The 23,615-nt window shown below is 33.0% G+C and overlaps 1 protein-coding gene across 1 annotated transcript in view; it reads left to right on the top strand.

The window, feature by feature from the left end:
• Positions 1-23,615, top strand: part of LOC117104992 (kalirin-like) — a 182,487-nt gene that overhangs the window by 69,736 nt on the left and 89,136 nt on the right. Inside the window, exons 14-33 of the mRNA XM_033245970.1 lie at positions 2,759-2,950; positions 3,585-3,754; positions 4,171-4,345; positions 5,699-5,848; positions 7,385-7,585; positions 8,534-8,653; positions 9,201-9,392; positions 10,022-10,295; positions 12,205-12,320; positions 12,978-13,100; positions 13,551-13,724; positions 14,203-14,391; positions 15,991-16,080; positions 17,808-17,900; positions 18,605-18,724; positions 19,423-19,602; positions 20,281-20,382; positions 20,557-20,638; positions 20,747-20,822; positions 21,385-21,502. Coding sequence (XP_033101861.1) covers positions 2,759-2,950; positions 3,585-3,754; positions 4,171-4,345; positions 5,699-5,848; positions 7,385-7,585; positions 8,534-8,653; positions 9,201-9,392; positions 10,022-10,295; positions 12,205-12,320; positions 12,978-13,100; positions 13,551-13,724; positions 14,203-14,391; positions 15,991-16,080; positions 17,808-17,900; positions 18,605-18,724; positions 19,423-19,602; positions 20,281-20,382; positions 20,557-20,638; positions 20,747-20,822; positions 21,385-21,502 — 2,937 coding nt within the window. The remainder of the gene's footprint in view (positions 1-2,758; positions 2,951-3,584; positions 3,755-4,170; positions 4,346-5,698; positions 5,849-7,384; positions 7,586-8,533; positions 8,654-9,200; positions 9,393-10,021; positions 10,296-12,204; positions 12,321-12,977; positions 13,101-13,550; positions 13,725-14,202; positions 14,392-15,990; positions 16,081-17,807; positions 17,901-18,604; positions 18,725-19,422; positions 19,603-20,280; positions 20,383-20,556; positions 20,639-20,746; positions 20,823-21,384; positions 21,503-23,615) is intronic.

The raw sequence follows: 23,615 nt of genomic DNA, 5'->3' as shown, positions 1-23,615 counted from the left end.
GATTTTCCAATGAGTTTGAATTTTTACAAATTGATGAGTGGTCGATAGATTAGGAATTGTGAATATAACTTTCATTGAGAAGTTCTGCTATGTGTTCATTTATTATATTAGTGATTATAATAGGCTTTAGAGATTACTTGATTTCAGCTACAGATTGAAGGAGAGTGCATATTATTCATTTTCTGTATTTGTTAATATCAAGATATATTTTAAGTACTAAAAGTAAGATATAATTTAAGGTAGAGTGTGAGAGATAAGGAAAGATTGCTAAGAGAATAAAGTAGAGAGAATTTTTTAAAAAAAGAGGAAGACAGAAATACAACAGTGGCGGATCTAGATGAGTGACAAAAGGTACACTCCCACCTCCCCCGACCATAGGCAGTAGCAACAAAAAGTCTCTAACCATGTGTGAAATCATGTATATAAATAGTTAAAATGGCTAAAACCCCACAATAGGAAAAGGAACACCCCAAAATCTTCCTTTCTTGACCATAGGTTCTGTCCCTTTTCTGACATTAGGTCCGTGATTGCCATTTGTGCCACCATGGTACAAAAAAAAAAATTGGATCGGCCATTGTTTGCCATTGTAGCTCATCAGCTTCTGTTTTGTGTCTGTGTTCCCGGTCATTGGACACAATATTAACCATACACAACGTGCAAACCCTCCGCTCCCTGGAGAGCCGTATTTCTAACTTTTAATTCAGCACAGACAAATTTGATTCAAAATCAGTCGCATCATACCAGGTATTAATAATACCTAATTAATACCGCCGGCTAATCCGGCATCAAAAGAAAACTGCCTACCGTTCTTCCGTGTAATTTGGTGTTGATTGTTAATGCATGTTTCTTGTGCTCAAGACAGTTCTGTCAACTTGTTTTTCTTTTTGTCGTGTATTTTATAGCTAATTGAATGCATAGTCCTACATTATTCAATGTGTGCAATGAAATATTTACTCTCTTTTTATTTATTACAGTAATATATAATAAATTATTGTGTCCTACCAATGTATAATGTGGTACAATAGCCTTACTGAAATAAGGTGTAAAAAAAAAGAATCACTAAATACTATAAATGCTCGAATAAGCACCGCTCTCGAATAAGCGCCGCACCAAATCAGATTATTTTCGCTGCGCACTGCTCTCGAATAAGTGCTCCGGTGCCTAATCAAGGGTAAATACTGTATTACCCTGTGTGTAATGAAACACTTTGAGAAACAGGATTTTCAATACAATGTATGGAGTGTTAAAATGAACAAATAACACAATAAGTCACAAGCTTTTCTTTATAAACATTTATTTACGATGACTAGGACCTATGATAGGTCTACCGATCCAGGAGGAATACGTGAGATAGGTAACATGGGAAAGGGCATGGGAAGCGCCACACCAATATTTTTTTTATAAGCGCCACTCTCGAATAAGCACCGAACTAAAGCCTCCAAAAATGTTATGTTTTATAAATTTACAGTATGTTAGCAAAAAAGTATACTACTTCAACAAAAAAGAAAGTTTAAACAAATTTTGTTAGCAAAAGGATTGAAAATGATAAGATTGAAGATGTTTTTTGAGCAGGAGACCATTATTCATTTAAACTAATTTCTATACGACAACTCCTATCCACTACATAAGGAATTTACTCTTTGTAGATATGGCCGACTATTCAAATAAAATATAAAACCATTTGATGTAGGAAATCATATATAAATCGATCCACCAAAAAACAGAAATTTAGAAAATAATAATTCATATCTTTTCACTCAAGCAACTTGTATAAATGTTTAAACAGTACTGTATAGAGGAAATATTGTTAAAAACATTATAAGTAAGTTATATTGGTTTTAATTGGAGAGTCAACAGAACAAATTTCATGTATCCTATATTGTAAATAAGACATTAAAGAATATCTTATCTTTATGAAGGAAAACAAAGTAGAAGCAATAAGTGTTTTTACTTTTCACCAACATGAAAAATTGTATATACTCAAAAGGACTTTGCACTATTCTACTCATTCTCTATTATCACCATAGTAACATTTGTTGTTGTTGTAAGCGAACCCCATTTGAACAAGGTAGGCGTTCTTGGGTCTAATTGGTTCATGTCCTGATGGGCTCAATTTACATCTTGTTTCATAGTCAGTAAATTGACCTGTTTTTCTTTTTTGTTTTCAAAATCTTTGGATGATAGAAGTTAAACTCAGATCTTCAGTTATTTGGTTGATTATTATTAAATAATTTTTTTGTATATGTGATAATTGGCCCTTACTCTAAGCCTATCACAAATATATTGTTTATTTGTATAACAGATCTCTTGTATCAGCCACATTTTGTCATTTGGTTTTGTAAGTTGAAGAAGACCAGAGGACTGGTCGAAAATTTCTTTTGAAATAAACAAGTGTTTTATAGTCCACATGACTTGTTGCTTCAATTCCTTGTTTCAATGCCTTTTATATAATTTCAAGAACACACATGGATTTATGATGATGATATATATATATATATATATATATATATATATTTATGCCTGCAAGGCTCTGGTTTTTTGTAGGGATGGGAGGATGAAATTTGTACCTCTGCTCCAGATGCTGAGAGTGATGCTTTGGACCCTCTATCTCTAAAAGTTACTTCCTGTCCCCTCCCCCTAAAATATTCCAATATTTTCACTGTCTTGTATTATTCTGTTTCATTGGATGACTAGAGAATTAAACTATATTTGTAAATTTTGTGAATTTACATTTTCCTAAATTTTTTTATTTTGACAGAATACAATCACAAATGCAGATCGCCTGCTAGAGAATGCTCGTCAGCTAAGCCAACGTGGAGAGTGCAATCCTGAAGAAATTCAACATGTTGCTGGGATACTTCAAGAAAAAGTTTTTGACTTTGTCAGTCGGGTCGAGAAACGACAAAAACTTCTAGGATTGGCAGTATCGTTCTATACACATATCAAAGAGGTATGCTAGAGGATGTTTTCAGATTTACACATTTTTATTTAGGAAAAAAGTATAAGCTCAGGTTCATTTCCCTGACCATTCTTTAAAAGAACTCACAAGATATTAGATGTCTTTTATTATCATTAAGTAAAATAAATAGTTATGAAATATGTTCTTGCAATTGCAGCAATAAAAAAAAATAAAGAAAGCCCCAAAGCAAAACAATTAATATCAAATATACATAGCTAATATTTATCTCTGTAGTTAAAACAAATGAGTGAAGAAAGGATTGCCTTTGCCATTTTGTATTGTACTTTATGTCTATGTTATTTGTAATCTGCTAATCAAACAAAATATGTGTGATCTGCTTATCGAACAAAGTAGGTATATTTTAACATACAAAAATACATAAATTTATAGATGTTTGTCACCACCATTACTGTAATTTTGTTATGTTCGAAAATTAAAGTATAAAAAAGGGAATTATTTTTATTTGGATTAATTAAGAAGTCGATAGCATATTTTTTTTTCTTTTTAATGAGTAAATAAGTTTTTTTTTTTGTGGGGGAGGGGAGGGGCATCTTCTTCCCCTCCCCCCACCCAGATTTTACAACTTATTATGTATCCTTGAAATATGGCCTTTGATCTTTTTTAGTTAACAAGTTGGTTTAAGGAGCTAAGGGAGAAGCTACAAACTGAAGAAATTGGAGAATGTGTGGAAGATGCAGAGAAGATTCTAGCAAAGTTTAAACACGAACAAGCGATCACAATTAAAGCTTGTTTAAACACATTGAGTGAAGGTGATTACTTTATAGAGCAGCTAAGGTAATGTCTTCTATCTTGTACTGTGTGTGTGTGGCAGTGTTGTTTATTCTAAAACTGCCTTGATTTCAAATGATTCATTTCACACGCTTACAGCGCAGATTAGATTCATTGTTTATGAAATTTAAAACATTTCTTAGACTTGCTGTCTCGGAAGCTTTTAACCTAGATTGAATGAACATTCAACTGTAAATGTTAAAAATTGCTTTTGTATATTTTCTCCCAGTAGCATTATGGTATCAATGATTAGCATCAACAGAATAGTTCGTTCTCATTAAATATAATTTGTATAAAAATACTAAATTGTCATCTAATTTTATGATGTTTGTGGTATTTATTTTATTACATATATATTGTTTACTAAAACTCTAATTTATATAATAAAAGTATAATTTAATATATTTATTTTTTGTGATCAGCACTGCAGCAATGCAAGCACCAGAAGCAAAGTATGGAGAGGCCTGTGGTCATATAGAAGCCATGGTAACCAATCTCCGTAGCAACCGGCTTCAGTTGAATGAGATGTGGGCGACCAAACGTATTAAGCTCGAACTTTGCTTACAACTTAGACAATTTGAGAAGGATGCTTTAGAGGTAAGCTCTAGAGCCTAATCCGGAAAAATGTCTCCCTCGAATAAATGCCCCCCTCCCCCCATTAAATATCCCATTAAATTCCCCCACCAAATGTCTGTAAACAAATCTAATGGAAGCAACATTATTCTTAACACATTCTATCAATGTTCTAATCCAGTAGAATTACATTATTTCTAACGCAGTAACACATTATGACAGCCATTATGTGTTGTTGTTTACAGGGAATATGTGTGTCCATTTTACCCCAAAAAAAATAAATGCTTACCTCGATTAAATGCCCCCTCAAACACTCTTCTCAACAATAAACACTCGGGCGTTTAATCAAATAAACATGGTATTTATAAAGCATTGTATAGTTTACAAAAGGAATGATTGTGTGTATGTATATTTGGTGTTAATATTATAAGTTGGAGAGTATGCTGAATTGATTTTTTTTTGCCTCTTGTTGTTCAAAGCAAACATTGTTATTCAGATTGAATATGAAATAAACATTATATTTATTGATCTTTTATCAGAGTGTGCAAAATTGATTTGGATTTTGCCTTTTGTTCAAAGCAAACATTGTTTTGAATATGAAATAAAAATTGTATTGATTTACTATTTATATAATGGACAACTTATCTTTGTCTAATCAATTTAATAATTTTATATGACATCAACTGAATTAGCTGGTTAATAGATGAGGAGTAATACTTAAATAGTATTTACTTGATGTCTTTGCATTTCCAGCACCATATAAAATGCTTAAGACTCAAACGTTTGCTATCAATTTTATGGTTATTGTAGCTAATGTGCTTAACATGCAAAAATTACATATTCATATTGTACAATATGAATAAAACATTACATCAAGAGGTATGTTTTACTGATGTTGCAACCAGCTTATTCATTAATGATATCTATTGTCTCATAATATATGGAGCAAATCCTCAAAAACAATTTTGATTCAAACATTCAATTGCTTATTTTAAAAGATTAAAAATGTTATCCACTTTTAATAATACATGGAAAAAGACTCATTTAGAAACTGTTGATTGATTGCCAAGTAGTTGAAGGGTTTATACAAGTGAGATAGGAATGGTTTTATTTATTGCATCTGTTTAATTGTTAAGATAAATAGTTTCTCGTTCTAATTTTTATTTGAAAGGTAGTAACCTTAATATATAAAGTACACATTTCAAATTTTGAATGTCAAGTGTGTCTTTCATTTATTAATTTATTGCAGTATACTACTCACTGAGTCATGTAATTATTATTTAACAAATTTTAATAATGTTTATCTAATTTATGGGTTTTTCTTAATGAGGAGAGATAATGATAATTTGGTTTTTTTTTTGTGTTTTTTTTATGCAGCTATCGAGTCAGCTTCAGATGTGGAAAGCAGACTTAGATTGCACTGATATACAATTTGACTTTGACCTCCGCAAAGCCGAGGTCATGTCGGAGCAACATTGCATGCTGATGATTAATATTGAAGACAACGCCATCAGGCTAGTCCAACGGGTGAGTTGCTTTCGTCATTCATTTTTAGGTATTGACCTAACCCACCTGCTCCAAAGCCAGTTTCTTGCCCGTTTAAGCTTCCATATTGTTCCTGAGGCTTATTTGTTTGAGGGCGCTGTAAGATCAACTCATATATCTTCAACCACGTCAACATTTAGACAGACTCATCAGTTAATGCTTGTTGTTTTCCGATTGCATGAACTTTCATGCGCACTTTATGTGCCTATGTAAAGAATATAGGAATATTACAATTTATCTGTCTATTATTAACTGGAGAGGAAATGTCAGTATTTTTCTACTTGATTCAGCCAAAAAGTGTTCTAATTTTTTTTTGTTCTCTGTGCAAACACATATCATGCCATTATGTAGAATTGTATCAATGCACATTAAAATATTAGATTTACAGATTAAATTTTTCATCTTGTATTATTGCAACAAAAATTTATAGCTTCCACATATAAAATGTGCGTATATAAAATACACTGTACAATATTTTAAAACAGTTTTTTTTTTCATGTTGAAACCTTAGTGCAACATTTGATATACTGAGAAATGTTATGGAGTCCATGTTACAGATCATTCTCTCTAAAATGCTGATGTAATAGTAGTATCTACTTGTATGTATTTAAAATTAAGTGATAAAAGAAGGAAAACTTATTGTAGCTATACATAGTCTTTATATCCCCACCTTCCCCAAACAAATTTAATAGTCTCATATTGAAGGATTAGGAAAGCTGTACCTATCCAATAAATTATTGAATTATCTCATTTTGGCCACCTTTAAATATATATTCAGAATTAAACATTTTTTTTTGTAAAATTTTTGAACTTACAAAAAAAATATTCTTGCTTTTGAAAACTTATTCGTGTTCATATCAAATAATCTGTCAGTCTGAACAATTTAAATTTTAATAAACTTCATTAATTGTTCAAATTTTTGTGGATCAAAATTCCCTGTTGGTTTTGTGTGCTTGTAAAGATTGTTTATCTCTTAGACTAAATATAAGAAGCCTGTTTGATATCACCAGTGCTGTAAAGTACATGATCCCACTGAAGTGCTTCAAGTTTCGGTGGAGATTAATTTGTGATTTAGTTTCCATTGCAGGGATTCATTAAATGAATCCAACTGATACTGCTATTGACGCAGGCCTTGTTATATCAAGTGTATCTAATTAGGCTAGTCAGCGAACACACCACAGTAATATAGGAATTTATTACTCCAAGGAATATGTAAAGCCAGACCTCATTATACTAATGAGGGTTGAATTGTGCAGGGGATAATTAAAATTACAATAATAATCTATTATATTAAGAAAAACCTAAAAAAGTTGCCTTTATCAAGTCGACTCAATTTAGTGTATATACATACCGTAATATTTACGAAGATTTTATTTTGCAAGCTGTAAATTTAATTTTTTACTTACTTAAGTTTGGGGTGGAAGTGCACCCTCACTAATTATGCTATGTTGAAAAATAAACAATCTGCCAGCTAAATATATATCCACTACCTTAATATTAATATTTTTTAATTACCAGGGCCAGGAGCTGAGTCAGGCATTTGAGGCAAACGGAGTTGAGATGATGTCCACTAGTCACATGACGGCACAGAATCGGATCCAAGTTCTGCTGGAATTGATCCACGAAGAATACCAAGATGTTGAAAAGCTTGGAGCTATACGACGACTCTTGCTGGATCAATGTATTCATCTACGACATTTCGAATTTGAGGCCCATCAGGTGGGTTCCAGTCAACTCAGTATATCATGAGAAAAAAGAAATTGATACCGAAGATATATTTATTTCATTATTCATAAAGTCAGGATGCAATTCTCCCATAGGTTCTATTTATGGTTTCTCATTAAAAATTAGGCTTAGGGAGTGTAGTTATTTTTAGTAGTAAGGAAGAAATCTTTGACATCATTTTACCTCTGGTTTCTGGGAGTAGTATGCGAGCATCTGAATTAACAAATAGCTCCACTACACAAAGACATTTTATTTTCTAAAAATATAAATAAAAAACAATTTTGAATTAGACATATAAAATGGAAATAAAAGAACATTTTTTTGTTTATGGTTTTGGTTTGATTTTATGTTTTATTATTCACATGACCATTTAGACCACTGCATTTATTTTACTCAGTGTCTTTTCCAATTCCAAGCCCACGGGAGAGATTAGCGATTGAGGTCACTGATTAATATATTTTTTCATCTTTATTTATTACTGATGGTGTATCTCTATGCTGTCTTTTTTTTTTTTGCATTTTTCAGTTACTGTATAACTGCTTTGCTTAATTTATTTGGTAATATGTACCAGTAGTGTATTCAGACAGTGACTTGATCCATTTTGTCGATCCTCCAGATGTGTTAAATTATTTAACTAATTAAGTATTCAAGAACATTATAGAATGGAGTTTTGATTTATTTTGTGTTAATCAGTGATGACACCAATGGGGGGGATATAGGGGAGTACAGCACTCTCCTCACAATACTGCACGGTCTGTGGCCCAAAAGACAAGGAAAGATATATTGGCATTCTGGCTTCTGAGCAAAGATCTGGTTTCAAATTTTTACTTTAGTTCTTATATTTCATTGTTAAATATCAGATTTAATTATTTAATAAATCTAATTATATATATTTAAAAATGTTATTTGCTGTGATTTTAATAGTTTGATTGATTATTACAGGTATTGGGATGGATCAAGACTGAGGAAGCCATGCTGGCTACCATGACAACCATAATTACAAATCAGCAAGAGGCTGAGAATCTCCTCGCTGACCATCAGCAATTTGAGATGACAATTGAGGTGAGCTGTCATAAACTGAAAGACGTCCAATAAACTTACAGACGGCATTCAAAACAGCGGCTCAAACAGCAATGACGTATCTATGGTTTAATTATTTAGAAGTTTTATGTGACTTGAATATAGAACTGACCATGAACGTGACTTAATATCGTCTGTAACATTCATGCAAGTCCAACAAGGAATTATAGTATTACGGTCAGCCGTTGAAAAATCCTAGGTCTATCCATCATTTTGGAATCTGACTTTCTTCTATTTATTTGTGTTATACATCACTTAACTTAGAAGACAATCTAGTGATACATTTTTTTTTTCTTTCTTAGAGGAAGAATGTGTTTTCAGAATATTTAAATCTTGAGAAATAAGTACTCTCTGTTTATGTTATTTTTTTCACCTATTACTAATAATTGTATAAACAGTGTTTGATAATCTTGAATGATTTTGATAATGATCAGAAATAAGTATTTTCTGTTGATGTTATTTTTTAACCAATTATTAATAACTGTATAAACAGTATCTTGATGATCTTAATGATTTTGATTATGATCAGAAAACTCAAGAAAGTGCAATACAGCTCCAGAATCGAGCTGAACTACTAATTGATGGGGAGCACTATGACAGTGAAGCCATCTTCTATTTAGCAAAAGAGGTGGAGAACCATTGGCATCAACTGATTATGATGGCAGAGGATCGACAGAAGCTCTTCACATTTGCCTGTAACTTTTACAAGACATCAGAGAGGGTAAGCACTCATTGTCAAAATCATATGCATTGAATACTATCGAATTATGACCAAGCAAGGGTTAATACTGATTTTGTTTAACATTGCCGTTGTTATAATATCTGTTTATGCAAGAGATTATTTATTATATGCAGACCACCTGTTTAAAGCAAGAATTTCCGTTATTCTTAATTATCATCTGCTGGCTTAATCGTCATCTGTATACATATTGTTTACACCCTCAATGCAGTGGCGGCTCTATGATATATTTTTTTTGGTGGGGGGGGACTAAGTAGGGGGACTTGAGCTTGTAGGCTTGAGCTGGAGGAAGAGGTTAAGAGGGGGTTTCCCCCTCCCAAATGAGATTTTTTGAAGAATATCAACCTCTGGATGGCCGATAATGGCAATCTGAGACTGTGACAGACATGTTGGCTTGGTGTAGGCCTATTTTTATATGTTTTATGGTGTGACTGCCCGACAAGCTCTGTCCGGCTGGGGGGGGGGGGCTTGACATGTCCGGTCGGGGGATTAAGCCCCCTCCCCCGCTGGTGCCGCCACTGCCTCAATGATCAGATTCCACCCTTTTATACCTGTGGCCAGCTCCCTACTTCTGTTATCAATGCTTCCAAATTTCATAATCATTCTTATAGGTATTCTCTGTGTTGAGTGACCTTGTGCGGCAGTATCGTGTTGAAGAAGACTGGTGCTGCTCTTCCAGCAATGCTACCATTAGTATCGACGAGATGCAGAAGCTGCTGATGAAGCACCAGGACCAGAAAGAGAGCTTCCTGAAGGCATGCACCATGGTGCGGAAGAATGGCATCGGCTTCATCAAGTATTTAAACAAGTGCAACAGCCCATTCCAGATGCATATGCATGTTGGCGTTGGGGAACAGACTAAAGCGCTAGAATCTGAAGTACAACGTTAGTAACCATGTCTCATTACTTTACATTTGTTTTCATTTTCTGATTTATATAATGCCCACTTTAGACAAGTTTGAAAAGTCTTTAATTACCTTTTAGTTGGGTACAGATCAGGTTGATTACTTTTAGTTTATCCTGTTTGGGGGATTTTTTCAATTTTATGGGTGTTGATTATTTTATTCTACATTATTGAAAATAATATTGAATGATTAACATTTTAAATATTCTAAAAGTATATTTTAAGTGCAAGTTTCATCTGTTGCTTTCCAGAGAATCTAGAGGATCTGAGACAAGCAGAAGACAACTGCCTAGATAGGTGGGCACAGAAAAAACTTCGTCTGGATCAATGCTATAAGTATGTTATGTTTGAAGTGAGCGCCCGCAAGGTAAGATCTTGTTACCTTTGATTTCAGACTGATCTAATTAGAGAGTTTTATTAACGAAGATAATAAATTTAAACTTCTATAGCGTCGGTATCCTCTAATTAAAATGGCGCTAATGGCGTGGATAAGCTCTACAAGTGTTGTAAATCATTCTTTATCTAATATCAAAGTATTAATATAATACAAAAAGAATGGTAAAATTAACTAATTCTAGGACATCTTCAAGTTCACATCTAAAGAAGGAAAGCAATAAAAGAAAAGAAAAAAGACATAATATTATTTTTAAAGATGGAAAAGTGGGTTAATAAGGGTGGGTGGAGGGCCATGAAATTAGATTTAGACTGGGTGGAAGACTTCAAGGCTGGGTGGCACCACCCACCATAACTACATCCCTAGTTCAGTCGGCTAAACTTGGGCCATATCCAGACTATTAATTTTTATTTATTTTATTTATTTATTTATTTCATTTCAACAGACCAACAGCGAATCATCACCACTAAGAGGCTGGTAAAATATATAAAATTTAAATATATCAAATATACAGACGAAAGAGTACAAAAATCTCACCTATTCAAATGATTAATAATAATAGAACGAAATATAGACAAACTAGATAATAGAAAAATGTCAATATTAGAGGTTAAAATAAGAGAATTATATTGAAGAGAAGTCTAGAAATAAAACTACGTTTACAGACATCAACTCTACAAAAGGGGACATTAAAGGTAGGACAGGAATGAAGACTTCTAGAATTAACATGCAAACCAAACAGATGTACAAGATCACAACTAAAGTACGAGTTAACACATTTATAGAGAAAAACCATATCGTGAAATAAAAATCTATTCCTAGGACACATTAATTTACAAGGACGATTAAAACATTTTTTCAAAAAACCTAATAAACTTAAGATGCATCCTATCGATGCGAATTAACTGAGATTCGGATGCTGAACTAAAAATAACACAGCAATATTCCAAATGAGAAGTAACTAAATAACGATATAAGGCAATAATGGCACCAGGGCTATTTATTTCTCTACAATGTCTCCAAATGAACCCAAGCATTCTGTTTCCCTTACTAATAAGATGATCAATATGTTTACAAAATGTAAAGCTCTGTCTACACTATCAAATTTTGTGTGACAAGAAAGTGTGATATGCCCATATATAGGCATGATGACATCACACCATGACCATATATAGGCATAGCATTACCATATATGGGCATGTCAATTTTTTTTGTCAAAGAAAATTTGATAGTGTGGATAGAGCTTTACTTTACATTTGTTTTCATTTTCTGATTTATATAATGCCCACTTTAGACAAGTTTGAAAAGTCTTTAATTACCTTTTAGTTGGGTACAGATCAGGTTGATTACTTTTAGTTTATCCTGTTTGGGGGATTTTTTCAATTTTATGGGTGTTGATTATTTTATTCTACATTATTGAAAATAATATTGAATGATTAACATTTTAAATATTCTAAAAGTAATTTTAAGTGCAAGTTTCATCTGTTTCTTTCCAGAGAATCTAGAGGATCTGAGACAAGCAGAAGACAACTGCCTAGATAGGTGGGCACAGAAGAAACTTCGTCTGGATCAGTGCTATAAGTATGTTATGTTTGAAGTGAGCGCCCGCAAGGTAAGATCTTGTTACCTTTGATTTCAGACTGATCTAATTAGAGAGTTTTATTAACGAACATAATAAATTTAAACTTCTATAGCATCGGTATCCTCTACTTAAAATGGCGCTAATGGCGTGGATAAGCTCTATAAGTGTTGTAAATCATTCTTTATCCAATTTTAAAGTATTAATATAATACAAAAAGAATGGTAAAATTAACAAATTCTAGGACATCTTCAGGTTCACACCTGAAGAAGGAAAGCAATAAAAGAAAAGAAAAAAGACATAATATTATTGTTTAAAGTTCAAACCAACCAAGCTCTCCCCCCCCCCCCCGGCAATCCCTGAAATTGGCGCATTCAGACTTGCATTGTATTATGCCCCTTATTAAGTCACAGATTGGCTTGGATTTGATTGGCTACCTTGGTATACACACATATATTTTCTAATTAAGATATGGTGTCTTTTTTTTATAGTATATCTTACATTTTTTTTAATGTTTATTTATACTATATTTAATTTCATGTGATTTATAGAATAATATTATATTACACCTTGCCTTTTGTGAATTGCTTATTGAAGTGATTTTAATATCTTTAAATCTAACTTTAAACATAGTTATATGAAAATCTACAATGCAGTAAATAATTTTTTTATGGGGATGTTTTCATTTAGTGTCTGGACTGGATCCATGATAGCGGTGAATACTATTTATCAACACACACCAACATTGGCACAACGGTTGAAGAAACACAAGCCTTACTAGATGAGCACAATACATTCAAAACAACTGCAAAGGTAAGCACAAATTAAATTATTGGTAAAAATTATCAGCATTAGTATTAATATTAAGAATTTGTAGAATTTAACATAGAGAACTAAAGGGAAAGGAGTGAAAAAAAATGTTAAATAGCCTTGAAAATGTAAGTCTTTAGTCTATTTTGAAAATGAGTTGGAAAGCTTACGGACATAATAAGTAGGGAGAACATTTTAAAGCTCGGGTCAGCGACCATAGGAATACGTCCAGAAGAAATTTCAACTGAGCAAGAGTAGTTTAACTGGTGGTAGATTATGGGCTGTCTTCAATTCTGGTAAAGAACTCTACTCTTATTGGAGAGAGGACTAAAGAATTATCTTTAATTGTACAGAATATTTTAGTACCAACATAATGTTGAAAGAATCTTGCAAACTTTTGTATAAATTCAAGTTAGTTTAAAGTATTACATGTATGTTTCCATTCGATTTCAGGAGACTCGTGAATCTGTAAAACTTCTTCACCAACTCGCTGACAATCTTGTCACGTCCCATGCAGCTAGTATCAAGTCATGGGTATCAACCGTGGATAAGCTCTACAAGGATTTTTCCACCCGTATGGATAAGTACCGCGCACGGCTGGAAGCAACCCTCGGAGTTAGCCATCAGGTAATGCAATGTCAATTTGGAACAGTCTTAAGCCTGTCAATAATTCAATCAATCAATCACTCAATAAGGATTTGTATATCGCCAGTGTCCACGACAAAATGCAATGTTAAGTGGCGCTATGCCAATGGTATTAATACTCAAAGTGCATATTAACTGATACAATAAATATATAATGTATAATGTATATATTAATGTAAGATTTAGAAAGAAAATAAAAATTACACTTCTCAAGGTCATCTGTGTTCTAAAACAATATTCACAACAAACCATTTGTTTTTCTCAGAATCATATATGTTTAACACAAAGTATAAACAGTTTATTTTAAAAATTCATTGTTTGTATAGACATGTATATAACACGGTTTTTATCCTTTCATTTCTTATATTTCATCTTAAAATTAACTCTTGGATTTCACTACTATTTTTTATGACAGTTATTTTTGCGTATAAAATATCTGAATTGTCGTACTACGTTTTAGGAGGAAATTCAAGACCTGTCATTGGATGCATCACGCATGTCCGATCCAATCCTTGAGGTCAAACTAAGACATGTCCCCAAGGAGCTGAATGAAAGCAAGAGAAAATCAGCCAAGAAAAGAGATTACATCATGCAGGAATTGCTACAAACCGAGCAGGCTTACGTCAGGGACCTGGAGTATTGTATTAAAGTATGATACAAATTTATAAATACGGGAAATGCCTAAAAAAAAAATTATTTTTTTCATGCTTTATGCTGGGGAAACCTGATCAGTAGGATGTCTACTGTTCTCCCACAGAGCCCATTACAAAAAGTCAACAATTGCATTCATAAAAACAAGCAACATACATAAACCATGGTGATTGGCTTTGAATGAGGCATGCTGTGCTAAAAAATTCCCTTTTGATTGAAAAGGGGATTCCCCGGGTATAAGTCCACTCACCAAAATCGGCCCAATTTGGTGTTCAAGGGGGTATGCTTATACCAGAGATATTATGGCAGATTAAAATGACAAAAACTCTAGAGGTTCCAAAAGGCATCCTAAAAAATAGGAACACCTCAACCCTTCCTCCTTGGACCATGTGTCACACTATTGGACCATTGGTCTTTGATATTCCCTACCCACCCCCCTCCCCCTCCCAACCCAGGCAAAAATCTGGATTTGCCACTTAACTCATGACCTAGATCAAAGGAAAAGAGAAATACGAATATGGAAACCTAAATATCCTGTTTTCATTTGTTGAATACCTATTGAAGAAAGATTCCAGTTGAGACTGTCCAATAAAGAAAAATGCTTTAAGTGATTATCAGGTCAGGCATAATTGATTGTTTCGTGTATATAGAGGATTACTTCTGACCACATATGAAAGTGACTGGAGGTGATTTATAGTCCAGTGGAGAAGACAGCAAGTCATTAACGTCTGACCACTTCTAGAATGACTTGAGATAATTAAGAATTCAGTGTCCAGCATTGGACAACTACTGAACACTTGCTACAAATGTCCATGATTAACGTTTAAGCCGTTGGTCCTGTGTGCATTTATGGCCCATGTGCACGTTAAAGAACGCAGTACACTCTTCGGAAAAGAGTAGGGGATTGTCTCCCGGTGTACTGTCCAATCACCACCAGAAGGACCCCACTGGAAGTAAGTCTTCTTCTAGACTTTCGTGGGCTATCCTTGGTGTTTACACCGAATAAATCCAATCCAGTCCAATCCAACACGTAGTGATTCCATGTACACAGTATTGTTTAATATGTCCTCAACCAGCATTTACCATTCCAGTCATACACCACTGTTCCTTGAAAACATTAAAGGAAAGAACCTTTAGCATCCTTAGCTATCCATTTAATGATTTTAAAATATTAAATATTAAATGATTTTAAAATATTAAATACTATTAATGATTTTAAAATATTAAATATTAAATGATTGTGAAATATTAAATATTAAGTGATTTTAAAATATAATATTACAATCTTATTCTACTCTTAAGCCCTGTCTAGACTGCCAAAAACATGTGACATGCCTAAATATGGTCATGATGACATCACATCATGACCATATATAGGCACATCATGACTATATTTGGGCATACAAAGTAAATTTGTTTTTTCATATTGAAGTGTATTGTACATTATGTACAACTCTGTTTAAAGAGTTCAGCAAATTTTGTTTATTTTTGTAATTAATTTATGCTGAATTGTTACCAAAAGAGGAAGTTGGAATCATTGACAAAAATAAACACCATTCTACCCTCATTATGTTTTGTTTTTCTTCCTTGTTTTTAGGCTGAAAAATTTCAGATGTATGTAACATATTGCAAGAACAAGCCAGACTCAAACGCTCTCCTCATTCAACATGCAGCTACATTCTTTGATGTAAGTATTCTTCTCTTTTTATTTTTATTTTTCCCTGTCCAAATTACAGCATTGACCTACATAGCATTTGAAATTAACAATTAAAAATTAAGAATATGTTATTTGTAATCAATTTTGGGTCCGAAACCTAGACCACACAGGATGTTATCTCCTGTGAGGGTAAGTTTTTACTCCATTTTGTAAAGCGCCTAGAGGAATCTGATACAATATTGCTATACAAATGCACTGTTACCATTATTAGCATTACAAAATCATGTTACTTTAGAAAAGTAGAAGAAGTTTCTTCACATTTTTCAATGTCCTTTTAGTGTTTGATGTTTATATTTAAGACTATTTTTATTGGCATTGAGTGTGTAATGTAGTGGTTATGAAAATTTCTTATTCTAACTTTTAAATCTGACCGATTCAATTTTCTGTTTATATATTACTATGTATTACAGACATTTCTTGAATCTTGAAAAAAATAGTTTGATGCTACTATATATAGTTAAAGATATCTAGGGAAAAAATCATACCAGCTATTAAAAAACTTGAGATTTAAAAATAATATTTTAAAAATAATTTGATGAAAGATAGAAAAATATTTATTTTGTGAATTATTTTTTAACTAGACTACAATTTATTTCCAATATAAGAGAAAAAAAAATTAATTACGAGATGTTTACTAACAGGAAGTAAAGGTTATACAGCAGCAATTAACATAGTCCCAGTGCTTCCTGAAGATCAATCCATTAAGAAAATTAATTTTGTTGGGCAATGTTGCATGCCATTCCTGGTCAGTTACCTTTGATCGTTTCAAGCCCCATCGTAACTTCCGTAATAACCATATGTTAGTAACATCACACTCAATTTTAGCGACGTCTTGATTGACGTTCACCAGGGAAACGATGCTGGATTCATCACCCTTGCATCTTAACTATTGGCAGCTGCTAGATAGTCATAAAGATACACATCACGTTTGTTTTACCTGGTACAGTGTTATCCAAGCAGAGTGTGGGACGAATCTCAGCAGGGAGTGCCGTGATAAGACCGTCTCTTTTATCGTATCTTAATTAATTCTGGCATCTTCACTTGCAAACCATACCTTTTACCAGTTTAGCATTATTAAAGGGAACATCCATAAAGCTAGCTTAGAACATATCCAGAGTCTCATTTTAAACAATAGAGATGCTACAACCTACTATACTTGTAGACCAAAAGTTATTCCATAAAAGTATTTGAAAATATTAATAATTTACGACAAAACCCATAATACCTCTTAAAGTTTTCATCAATTGTTTTAGAATTCAAGACATTTTAATTTAAATTTTGAAAGGCAATGTATATTTTGACTTCCATTTGTATTTGAATATTATATTATGATTGACATTTCTGTTAATGGATTATTTTAGGGTTTGTATAGTATAATTTTTATATCATGTGTGTCAAATTTCTTTTAATATAAATATGTAAATTAGCTTGTTGTATTTGTTTTTGAGTACTTTAAATTATAAATTAAATTATGGTAAATAGGCCAATGTTGATCATTTCAAATTTGTTATTGTAACTTAGAGCAATGAATTTTTAATATAACAATGCCAAATGAGAAAAAATTTTCTCATCGTTGTTAATGCAACAAATTGTATGATAATTTAAAAGACAAACAGTAAGTTACATGGTAATGGTAATGTTTTCTTGTTTAATCTTAGTTTTCATAGTAAAAATAATGTACAACTTTCTGGTTACAGGATTTGCAAGCTAAGCATGACCTGGCTCTGTCGGTTCAGTCGTACTTAATCAAACCAGTGCAGCGAATCACAAAATATCAACTCCTACTAAAGGTAAGCTTCAATAAGCAACACTAGATTAAGTACTTCTGCCATGGATTATAAGCAAACTAATAAGCAGTAACAACTACCAGCTGCTGATTCTAGCCTTCCATCAACTGTTGGAGGAGGGTCAAGAAAGATGATGTGTCTTTTAACCTGTATTTCATTCATGTCCAATGAATCTCAACGTATGGAATGGAAATTTGCAAAGCTCTATAGACTAAGTCTTTTGAAGCTTATGGAGTAGAGTTATTTTTAGGTGTAAGAGCAAATCCTAACATTTGGAGGGTTTAAACACAAGACTCTGAGATTGGAAGAACCATGTTGCAGCTTCACTTGGTTGGTTTAAGAAACACAAGACCAATGATGTTGTTCACGTTTGTTCATTTTGCCATCACTGGAAGGTTCAGGTTGCAAGTGGAGTAAGAATATCCAGTGATTTAGAACCCTGCAATCGGTGGTCATTATGTTTAGATAATGATGATCATTATGTTTGTAATTTTTTAACGAAAACATAGCGATTTGTTTAAATTTTTATTTGTTTGGTGCAAGTGTTGAACCAGTGAATGTACAAGTACAAAATCTATTTATGTGTATACAATAGATTTCCTTGACAGCCAAATAATGCTAGTATCCTAATCAGAAAGCACAGCAAATGTTGAAAAGTAACCAATAAACTTATCAGGATAAACCATCCATACATTCTTTACCCTCAGGATCTGATGACCTGCTGTGAGGAAGGCACAGGTGAAATGAAGGAGGGTTTGGAAGTTATGCTGAATGTTCCAAAGAAAGCAAATGATGCCATGTCCCTCACTATGTTGGAAGGTTTTGAGGTGAGGGAAGAAATATATAATTCATGCAGAATAGGTCGTCAGCAAATATGTTGACACTTTAAGGATTGAAATGAACCCAGAGGTCCCAAGTTGGAAAAATCCACGCAATCTTAACACATTATTGTATTTTACTGCACATGATGAATCCTATAGCTAGTCAAATAGAGAGAGACAGTTAATAAATTATTACATTAGTAAGAACATGCAAACATCTGAATTTACAGGAGATGTGTTAGATTTTGAGAGATTTTTGCTTGTTTGTTGGAATGTGGGAGACTATGTCAATTCCTGGGAAACTCCCAGTGGCCAGCAAGGAGACTTGAGAACCCTGTTAGCTCTTGAATACTTGTTAAATTAAGTTTTATTTTTGGGCTTTGAAAGTGCCGTTGATTTGGTCTGGTAACAATTTTCAGTCCTGTGTATCTAAAAGGCACTATTGAAACATGAGTATGATTTTTTTTAAATTATTTTCACAAATAATGTAAATTTAAGGTAGAAGAATGTACTGTAGGTTATTTATAAGGAAATAAACTAACACAAATGTTTAAATTAGTTTGCCTTCTATAGAAACAGAATGTTTGTTTATTGCTAATATGGATATAATAATAAAGTAACAATAAAATAATGCTATTGAGGAAGTGATATTTAGCTATATTTTTTATATTATTCTAAGTTTTTATTAATGTGGTTTATTTAAGGACCTTGAGATGGTTGGAGATGTTTTGATGCAAGATACCTTACAAGTGTGGGATACCAAACAAATCATACGTAAAGGTCGTGAACGTCATCTGTTCTTATTTGAACGTTTCCTAGTCTTCACCAAGGAAACCAAAGACAGTACTGGTAAAACCAAGTATATGTACAAGAGCAAGATGGACGTAAGATATATTTTTATTCTATTTCAATTTGAGATTGTTGACAACGTTCTGATGTAACACACTTTACGAGGTGTGGTGGATACCAATCAGGTCGTATGGGAGTAAAGGTCATGATTGTCGTCTGTTGCACTTAACCAAAGAAACGGAAGAACAGTAGTTTAGGTTTCTTTAATGGCTTTATCTCAGCTAGCATTATATATATTTATTTTGTGATATTTGCCTGAAATAATAATAGTTTTACTTTCTACTAATATATTTTTTTTATTGTACATGCCTATTTGGTGTAACTGTAACTCTATGTCAACATAGTGTTAGGCTTATGTATGTTCAGGCTGCAATAAAAATAATTCTTAAGTAGCAGAACATACTCAAAGCATTTAGGTTACCCTGGTCAATTAACAAAATTGTACCAAGTGTAGTTTGGAAGATGAATGAAAAAATTGTTTGTATTAAGATATAATCATATATAAGTAAGTGCATTTTTTTAATGTATTTCCTATTATATTCTTATAGATTATACTTTCAAAACATCCATGCATTACGGAATATTCACCTCAAAACAAAAGAGGAAGTTATTTCTATTTTGCCTGTTGACTATACTTGATTTGGAGTAATTTCATTGTTATTCATTAATATATTATCAATCATATTCAATATTTTAAATTCTTATATTTCTAGACTGCTGATCTAGGAATCACTGAACATATTGAGGGTGACAGCTGCAAGTTTGCTGTTTGGACGGGAAAGACACCAACATCAGATAACAAGATTGTATTCAAGGTAAATATACAAAATTGCGTCCAATTTTTAATAGTTTATGTTCACAGTAGAATTATTTTTTGTCAATAATTAAAATCTAAACACAAACAAATAAATGGAAATGAACAACTTAAACAACATTCACGCTTTTGTAAATATGTTTTCTAACCTTAAAAATGTCTTATATTTTTTCAGACTACAAGTTTAGAAAACAAACAAGATTGGGTACGAAATGTCCGAGAGGCCATCCAGAGTAGACATGGGCACTTAAGGATAGGTAAGACCAGTAATTTGTTTACATAGTCCATGTAATATTTCAGTGTTACACTTATTGATTACAAAAAAAGATTAAACAATAATGATTTTCACTCAATTTATTCCACAGCGACCATTCATGCCAGCCGAGGGAACAATTTGAAGAAAGCAAATTCCATCCGCAATTTGAGGCAGAAAGCGAACAGGTGAGTGATGGTCTCCTACAATTATTCATTTATGTATAATTCGGCAACCAATATAGGAAGTGGTATGGTACTGATGAAATACTAACTAACACTATTTCAAAACATTCTTGTTTCAATATGATGAATAACATTAGGTACAGTATATGATGAATAAACATTAAAGTATATGAATAAACATTAGGATTCACCAAAAATTGTTCAGTATGTGTGTGTAAGGCAAGGCTTTTAGCACACCCACCGCCACGAAAATATGAAAATATAAAAAAATAATAAAGTTTTTCTTTATTTTTATTATGCCCCGTCGATGCCCTTGAAATCTCCAAAAATAAGATATGCATATATCTTCCTAATTATATCAATTTAAAGCATGTTTACATTCACCAATGAAATTTTTATTTTTATTTTCTCCTCCGTCTGGATGTTTTTGGCAAAACTATTTGCTAAATAAGAAAACTAAATTTTATTTTAATAATTTTCCGCCCTCCTCTGACAAGGTATAAATATATAAAATGTTATTAAGTTCATCATATTAATGATTATATACGATTTTCTTATTGTTTAGGTCAAGTTACCTTGACGACAGCACAGGAGATGATTGCTCTTTGATTGACAGGCAAGAGCGTGCATCATTAACATCTGTCTCCACCGTCAATACGAATAAGTCTGGGGACAGTGATAAGGTATGCAAAAAACAAAATAAAACCTATTCTTCTACTATTTTCTATCCTGCTAAATTCTCCCTCTAAGCCCCACTTCTTCCCTCCATTTTCCTCCCTACATTTTTTTCCATACATCTTCATACACTTTCTTTTATCTTCCTTCATTTTGTTATCAATCTTCTTCATTACAGTACATCATTTATCCTCCCGCCCCACTTGGGTCGGTTTCAGACTTTTTGTTATATCATAGCAGCGGACCCACTTTCATGAAGTTGACCAAACAGAATTGGTTTGGCTTAATATCTTCTGCTGGTGATGGTGTAATTGCCGAGATATTCAATTCTCTCCATGAATGTAAAAGTCATTGCCAATGCTCATGGATTCTGTCCACTTGATTTTTATCCAAAGTCCCATTTTCAGTGATATTGAATTGTAAGCCAACAGGAGGAGCTGGATGCTATCAACCCTCTATGAGAAGACTGCTATATTTCCTGCATACTGCGCTTCTTTGATAAACAAGGTGAAAATCTTGGTTTTGGACTTCTGAGGTTGAAAAATCACTCCAACGTATCTGAAGCTTACTTGATACAGCAAGAGTGCTTGATGCATTAAAAACACAAGAAAAGCAGCATGTTAGCATAAATACTGAATATAGTTGAATCATTATTTTTTTATTTAGTTTATCTATACTTGGTCCAGATGTACAGGGCGCCCTTCTGTTGCTAAGTAAATCCAGACGTACATGGCGCCCTTCACTTTCCGCTGATGATAGAAACTTTATCACTAATCAGAGTCCTGTCATAAGATTCTGCGCTTTTGTGTCTGTCATTTTATTCTTTTGATTTGTTTATGCCTATTTGTATCTTAAGGATAATGGCAACAATTTCTACCTCTGCAAAAGAAGGTTATGTAAGTTTCACAGACGTTTTTTAGATCCAGTCGTACGCGGCACCCCATTGTTTGTATTCTCACCATGCATTTTGGTGGAACATTTTTTTTTCTGTGGAGAACTTTATCTTGTGTTTCTAGTATCTTTGATTATTAGCAGATGGTCACAGAATTTACAACAAACACAAAAACAAGTCCAATTTATATGAAAATCTGATAAGGCAGTTAATTAATGTAGATATATCCTTTGTTAAGTGGATTGCATCATTAAGATTATAATATAATTGAGAATGAAAAAATGATGAAACACACAAAGAAAGCTGGAGAATCATGAGAAGATGAGTTGAAGTAAACTATGAAGGAAAAGGTCAGAATTTGGGGGGGGGAGGAGGTGAGAGTTATGTAGGGGCAGGTTTAACAGTTGAGACCCAGAGAAGATGTTATGAAGAAACAGGATATAGACCTTAGAGAATGTGAATCATCAAAAGACAAGATGAGTGGTTGAGAAGATGAGAATTTATGAAGATATAAAGTTAAGCCTAGAGAAAATGTGAATCATGAGAAGACGGTGAGAAATGACAGGTTGACAAAAGGTGATACAGGAAGTTGAGAACGGTAAAGAGGCATTAGTAAGGAAGGCGAGGTAAGAAAAAGAACCGTGAAAAAATAGATGCTGAGTACCATAAGGACAACAAGACAAGAAAGTTGAGAACCAAGAAGGAGATGGTATGAGACAAGGAGGTAACGATAACCATGACAAGACCAAAAGGGTGTGCAAAAGATTTGGAAACAAAATAAGATACCACAATCATATATGTTATGTTCTACTTTGTTAAAAGGTTTTGGACTGAACAATTGAGAAACATTGATATGTGCACCATGATTACACATGAGAATGAGAATAATGAACAGGTCAAAGCAAGATGAAAACAATGAACAGGTCAAGCGAAGAGGAGAACCATGAAATGCCAGCATTCCTCACATCTTTTCTTTTACTTATTGACTTCCAATAAAGCATTTCCTAAGCAGGTGCATAATTATCCTACAATTTCTGTGAGTCAAATGCATGGAATCTGAAATCAGATTTATTGGTGATTTCCACAAAGATGATAGATGTTATGCATTATCAAAACATAGTGATGCTGATAGCTCTGTGGTTAAGATGCTTACCTTAAAATCCTAGGGTCTTGAGTTTAAATTTTGAGAATTGTCCAAAAAAATTAAGTGTGAAAAGCCTGGGTAACAT

The sequence above is a fragment of the Anneissia japonica genome, unplaced genomic scaffold (assembly GCF_011630105.1).
Source record: "Anneissia japonica isolate Jap-2015-1 unplaced genomic scaffold, ASM1163010v1 scaffold287834_len5846547_cov211, whole genome shotgun sequence".
Taxonomy (NCBI): domain Eukaryota; kingdom Metazoa; phylum Echinodermata; class Crinoidea; order Comatulida; family Comatulidae; genus Anneissia; species Anneissia japonica.
The sequence above is the reverse complement of the archived record's forward strand: the minus strand, read 5'-3'. Positions and strand labels throughout refer to the sequence as shown.